Raw genomic sequence first — 6,827 nt, 5'->3', positions numbered from 1 at the left:
GGGGGGGGGGGGGGCAATAGTGTGCGGCTCTCTGCTGTAAATTAGCCACGTGGTTCAGCCTGCAGGGGCACACAGTGAATTACACCGAAGCCATGTCAAAACAATTGGAATGCAAATCAAATACCTCGGGGGTGACTTTGGTCCCCTGGGATCCAGTAATCTACCCTCCACGCTTCTGTGGCCGAGTTTTGTTAAGTGAAATATTGATTTTGGCTCAACATTTTGTAAATATTTACCCCACGGACGTCAGACGGGCCTAACCGTCGAAAAACGAAAAGGAAAAAATCTCCAATATATCAGTTTGGGAGTGAGAGTCTGGATTGGTTACATGCCCGTTGACTCTAAAGCCTCGGAGAACAAAGCAGAGGCCTTCCAGACGGCAACGCTGCTGAAGCAGGGCTCAACCAAGTCATGAAGGTCACCTTACAGACAACGAGGCGTCGGTGACTCAGTCGCAAATTGGAGAAACATAAACTTCTTTTTTTTTTTGTAAATGACAATTCTGGTGAGAAAGTGTAGTTGTTAGTTGCTGACTTCGGCAACCATATATTTACTTTAACTCCTCAGAACTTTCTTTAAATCCTCACATTTTCTTTCCCATCTTTCATCCCAACGGAGAAAAGACGAAGCCAAACAACAAACAACGTACACTCAATGAAAGTTCATATTCTAAAGCAAGAATGCTGACGAGTGCTGACAATATCATCTTTTGCTATCAGATGTGTATGTTTTACCACTATTACGAGATCACGGCGAATGGTGAGAAGCAGTGAAAATTTCGCGTTGCGTTACTCGCGGCACCATTTGTGGTTATTCACTTCACTCGCGCTAGATGCGCCCGGAGAGGAGGAGTGGCTTATCTCCATGGAAGCCGTCATTAACTAAGCCATTTATTTCTGCCATCAACCATGGAAGAAATAACCAGTATTTCTGCTGAGTACTTGTGGTGGAAGTCCCAGATAACCCGGGAAGATTTCATGGAGGTTTCACTGTGTTTACTACAGCTGTATGAACACATTTTGCTGTGATTTAACGGCAATAAAGAGATAAAAAGTGTTGCCGAAATAACTACGTAATGATGCCGATTTGTAAAAAAATCATGTTTCTTTAGTTCTCTCCGCAAGACGAGAGGCAAATAACTTTTAAAATACTTGTTTTCTCAATGGAACTCAGATCGATCGGTGCTATGCTAAGCTAACATTGTAGCAGCTCCATCAACACTCGACATAACGTCATATATGCGTAAATACGGCAGCGTCTTTTTTATTGTTCCTACCATATGGTTTATACACACAGTTTCGTCCGGTCACTACTAATATGAGGTGGTGGAGCTCTGGGTGAACACCTACAGCTACACTATTTTAACAACGTCAGTAATGACAGGAGGAGCATCTCAATGCTGACAGGCTCTCGCGACACAGCGTTTATTGCTTCTCAATGCGACGTTTCATCTATGGAGAAGAAGAATGTGACCTTTCTTATTTCAAACGTTACATTGTCTCATTTTAAACATCTAAAGGTTGGAAGTCACCATTTTCTTAGCAGTAGGTAGTCAAGTGTGATATTACTGGGCTTGATTTGATGCTTGAAAACACAAGCCTGATGTGAAATGCATCAGCTCCAGTGTCTTAAACAGACCTTACTGGCAATCAGGATATTTGTTAATAAAGTACGAGCCATGGAAAGCTGATGGTCAATTGTCAGGTAAATACTCTGCGTTGCTGTGCAGATGGATACATTTTACGATTCATGAATTCACTTTGACAACATTTTTGATATCATCTTTAAAGTCTGAGGACATTTTCTCCTCACTCCCGTCCTCCGGTCCCCCGCCCCGTCTCACCCTGCTGATGGAGAAGACGAAGCCGGGCTGGCCGGAGCAGACGCCCATGAAGCAGAAGCGCAGCTGCCAGTAGAACCAGTGCTCGCAGATGAAGGTGATGAGCGACAGCGCCATGGCGGCGCCGAGCATGTAGAAGACGCCGGCCATGTTGTCGATGTCCAGCTGGCTGGACATCACCTCGTTCTTCTCGTGGTGGCAGATCCCCGTCAGCCACAGGGACTCCAGCTCCTCCATCTCACCTGGATGGAGGAGGGAAGATGGGCAGAAGGGGAGGGAGGGAGAGCAGGATGGTAAAGGAGAAAAGGAGACGAGACAGAGGGTAGGGTGCACGATGACGACATGTGGAGAAGTGTTTTATATGATTCGTACGGGAATCAGAATAAAGTGGGAAGGAATGTAAAATAAAAAGGAGAGAGGAGGGATATGATGTAATAACAGGACAGGGTTTGGAGGACACAAGGGACGGAGAGGTGATGCAACAGAAGAAGAGAGGAGGGAAGATGGCGGGCAGACGGTGGGGAGAGGGGCGGGGGGGGAGGGGGCGGTCAGGGGAGTTAGAAACGAAATACAGCCTTGAATTTTGCAGTACGCCTCATTGCAGACTGGTAGACAGTAACACACACCATCGGTCACACGTTAATTACATCGATCGTTTTTTTGCACTCACTTCTGCAAATGATTGTGTTTCTACCTACCACACAATATGTTCAAGCCTCAGGTTGAATGTGAGTGTGCATCTATGCAGTGTGTTAAAAAAAAACCCACAAGTGTTAGCGTTTGTATGCATGTGCACGTATGTGTGTGTGTGTGTGCATTTGATGCCGGTCCCTGAGCTTCTGGTCTCTTTTGTGGGTCACCTTCTGTTTCACCACGAGCTGTTCTCTATCAAAGCCGACTGTGGCAGGACAGGCCTCGTTTAATTAATCATACATTCAGCCGTTGTCGCTGCGCGTCCGCCGCGATTCTTGCGCCGGAGCACTGGCTAACCTCTGAGCGTCAACGAGAAGCGCCACAGCATACAAACTCAGGAGGAGGAGGCGCCGCACACACACACGCACACACACAGGCAGGCAAACATACAGACACAATCACACAGCAGACACTACTTTATATCTGCTGAGAAAGTGACTGAAATGCAACCATTTTACAGCCAATAAGATGCGCCAGTGTACAACACTGGTGTACGATCACTGCTGGGAATGTGAAGATTGTTAACATTGGGATGTTTACTGTATTTTTTCTCAAGCAAGTCTGTGTTTAGTCTAAAACAGTTGGGTTGAGGAATGTAGTTCACTATTATACTATTACATTACATACTATTATACTAGAGTTTGTAACCTCAAAAGTTCAACATTTTGGGGAATACACTAGCACTGTGTTCTAGCAGAGGTGGCTGAGAAGATCAATATCCATTTCAAGTCTGCATGCTTACTGTGAAGCCTGCAGCCAATTAGCTTAGCTTAGCATACAGACTGATAATGGGGGGCGAAACAGCTAGCATTGTTACTATACCAGCACCTCTAAATTCACTAATTAACATGTTACATCTCATATATTTTAATCCATTAAAAAAAAACTTGTGTGACATTTAACTATTCATTATTTGGTATGGGTGAATACGTGTGCAAACTATTTCTTTATGCTAAGCTAAGCTAACCGGCTGATGGCAGTAGCTTAATATTTACCGTACAGACATGAGAGTGGTTTCAATCCTTTTATCTAATTCTCCCCCCAGAATGTAAATAAAGAATATTTCCCAAAATCTCTTCCTTGAACTTTTATGGTGCCTGCAGACAATAATGCAAGCAGGGGTGTAAATATAGACTGTGGAGTGTGTGTGTGGGGGGGCATAGAGAGAGCTATTACCGATACAATAGCCTTAGTAACTCATCCGACAACACATTGTAGGTGACATATAAATAGGCCCAACAGTGTGTGATTCATAACTAGTAACTAGCATACACTAGGGCCCGTCATAATAGCGTACACTCAGGCCCTTTATTACCACCTCACGCCACTGAGAGCAAAGGATATAAAATAAAGGACTAAGAGGATGCAACTGAAAAATGACAATTGTGCTGACATTTGACTTTGTCAACTCGCATAAAACCTTCATTCCCGCAGCTCAGTTGCCCATCAGCTCATAAACGTTTTTGCAGATCGTCATCTTTCATGTTTCCACCCTTCGTATTTTTAGTCACTTTCCGTATTCTAATGACTAAAAACTATGAGCACGAAATGTTACTTTAATCATTCACGTCTGGTGTTTCTGAATGATGCAACAGGTCTTTCATCGCTCTCAAGGGCAGAGGGTCATTGAACTCAACATCTTCTGTAAATGAAAAACCTTCCATCCATATTTTGTTTTTTTTTAGCTCAGGCCTGCGTCAGACGACCCAGACTCCCTCCCCAGCCCTCGGTACCAGGACACTGGGCCCTCCACGTGAGTCTGATCACGCTTTTCTAGGCCACCAGGAGGGGAGTGCATGGCGAGGCGTGGCAAAGTGACATTGAAACCCTGAGAGGGGCGAGACGGGGCCGTTCGGTTCCTGTGCGAAGGCTTTTTTCGCCGTGTGGCACAGGGTGACGTTACTGCGAGCCGACCCATATTCAAACACACACGTGTGCTCTTAGAGAAACACAACACTCTCATTGAGCTCCATGTAGGTTGATAAAAATAAACCTGTGTCATAAATTGTCAGAATCTCTACAGCACTCTCTTTATCTCTCTAACACACAATCCTGCTTACACACATAGAGGCCTGACCCATATTCACATGCGCGCGCACACACACACACACACACAACCCCTCACGCTCATGCACACACGGTGTTGAAATACACCAGGAGCTATGCTGGCACCCCTAACTGGGACGCACTATAGTGGGCCCCCCGAGGGCCCTTGGTTCAGGATGCTCACAACACGCTGGACCGTGCCCAAACTAACTAGGAACAACACACACACACAAACTTAGACAAGCACACACACACACACACACACACACACACGCACACACACAGAGCAAACTTCCATTCTGCATTGAGCTGTATATCAAAAGGGGACAATGTGAGAATTAGACGGCTGATGTCGATAAACAACAACGAGCAGCAGCTGTCTGAGAACGTTGTGACTTGTTCCTGATGAAGAGCTTTCGCTCCAAAACCGCAAAAGCATGTGCCATGCGGGTCAGAAACGGACATTTTGAACATGTTCTGACTCATTAACGCTCCTGCTAGAGCTGATAGGAATGAAAGCCTTTCAAAAGAACAAGCCCCGAAGAGCTTGGACAGTCTCCCATAAAAGGCAAGCGGGATCATAAAGCACCGGGCTCCCACGGTGGAGCTAAATCTCCAGTTATATTCATTCCTAGCAGCGCTCCCTTACCTTCTCTGTCTGTTCTTGATATATACGAGAGCGGACTTACGTGTACTTTTGACTTGCAGAGCCAATTAATCATCGCGATTACGGTCGCAGACACAGGAATTACTGAGAAGAACTATGATTAGAGGTGTGTTTTAAAGTAAGTGCATGAGAGGGCAAATTTGGGAATAGTAAATGTTTATTACAAGTACTATTTCTTTAGGTTTGGACTTTGGATGTTAACTGTGTGTTTCTTTGTTTTAGCAGTGTTGCCATGTAAGTTGTCGAGTAAAGCATTATTATAATAGAAGAGGATAACAGTGGCCAAAGCCAACAATATAAGAAGAGTCTCCTTTGATGTTCGCTTCAAGGCTTTTTAATTTAAGGAGTGATGTTCTGCTGCATTATCTCAGCGACTGACTCGTGCATCTTTGAGTTGTTATTTACTACTCGCCACATCAACACAGCTGCATGCGTGATAGACTCTCTGCCTGCCGAGAGCATTAAACCGTGTGCCATCTATGAATAAAACAGTGGAGGGAAAAGCAGGCGCGCTGCTGTCTCACCGTCTCCGAAGAGCTGCAGGATGGCCAGGTCCACGTGCCTCTTCCAGATCGACTCCTTCTGGATGGCGATGCCGTAGCCCGTGGTGGCGAAGATGTAGCCGCTGCCGATGGTCACCAGCTTGCAGCCCTCGTCCCTGCCGGCCATGTAGTTGAGTACGGCCGCGTCGTAAATGAAAGCGTCTAGTTTGCTAATGAAAAAGAGAGAGAGAAGGGAGAAAGAGAGAGTGAGATAGAGACAGGTTACAATTAATTAGCACTTAGGAGTCAGACATCACGGCTACAACGTTCCAATTAACCTGCTAAATAACTCTAAGCTGCTGATAAGTGTAATAGACTTCCACTTGGTTTGCCAAAGGCTGGAGCTGGCACACGGGCCGGCGGGAAAAAGCACACTTGATGAAGGAGGGGGAGTTATTCAGCTCCAATATGTTTACATGCAGACTAGTAGGAGAGACATAAACGGGGAACTTTAGCATCGATTGTCTTTGGAACTATTCGCCCCACAATTTTACGCAATATGCGAGTACTAAATAATGACCGTCGGTTGAAAGTGCCTCCTGCTTTTGATTCCCTTAAAAAAAATCTGCAACAGTGCTGCAATGAAAGCAGCAGGTTTCAATATGACTAAACATAGAAACTACTGACATAACAGATGTTTACGTGCCTAAAGCTAAGACATACACATATGACATATACATTGTTCAATATCTCCAGATGATGGTGACCATTTTGTCAAATAGGGCCTCAAGTTTCAAACATAAACGTGATCCTTTAAACTCATTTTACAATGAAACTAAACGAGACACTTTAGTTTCTCACCCAGCCTTGAGACTCCCCAGAGCTTCGTTGACGTTTTTCTGATGGAACTTTGTCATGTAGCCGTGCATCTCCGGATAGTTGTTCCTAATGTTTCTCTCCGTACTCCCGTTTGGGACAGTGCCGAACCGAAACGGAGGCGAGAAGTCGTTGGGACTCTGGAACTAAACACAGAGGACGGACCGTGGACAGATAGAGAGAGAGAGAGAGAGAGAGAGAGAGAGAGAGAGAGAGAGAGAGA

The 6,827-nt window shown here is 45.3% G+C and overlaps 1 protein-coding gene across 7 annotated transcripts in view; it reads right to left on the bottom strand.

Annotated features, from left to right (window-relative positions):
* grin2ba (glutamate receptor, ionotropic, N-methyl D-aspartate 2B, genome duplicate a) overlaps nucleotides 1-6,827 on the bottom strand; it is a 122,071-nt gene that overhangs the window by 10,833 nt on the left and 104,411 nt on the right. For all 7 annotated transcript variants that reach the window (XM_031870819.1, XM_031870821.1, XM_031870818.1 and 4 more), the window contains 3 exons: nucleotides 6,590-6,750; nucleotides 5,771-5,958; nucleotides 1,844-2,082 (listed from right to left, as the gene is read on the bottom strand). In XM_031870819.1, coding sequence (XP_031726679.1) covers nucleotides 1,844-2,082; nucleotides 5,771-5,958; nucleotides 6,590-6,750 — 588 coding nt within the window. The remainder of the gene's footprint in view (nucleotides 1-1,843; nucleotides 2,083-5,770; nucleotides 5,959-6,589; nucleotides 6,751-6,827) is intronic.

The sequence above is a fragment of the Anarrhichthys ocellatus genome, unplaced genomic scaffold, assembly GCF_004355925.1.
Source record: "Anarrhichthys ocellatus isolate YVR2014 unplaced genomic scaffold, GSC_Weel_1.0 scaffold55, whole genome shotgun sequence".
Lineage (NCBI taxonomy): Eukaryota > Metazoa > Chordata > Actinopteri > Perciformes > Anarhichadidae > Anarrhichthys > Anarrhichthys ocellatus.
This window is presented reverse-complemented; position numbering and strand designations above follow the sequence as displayed.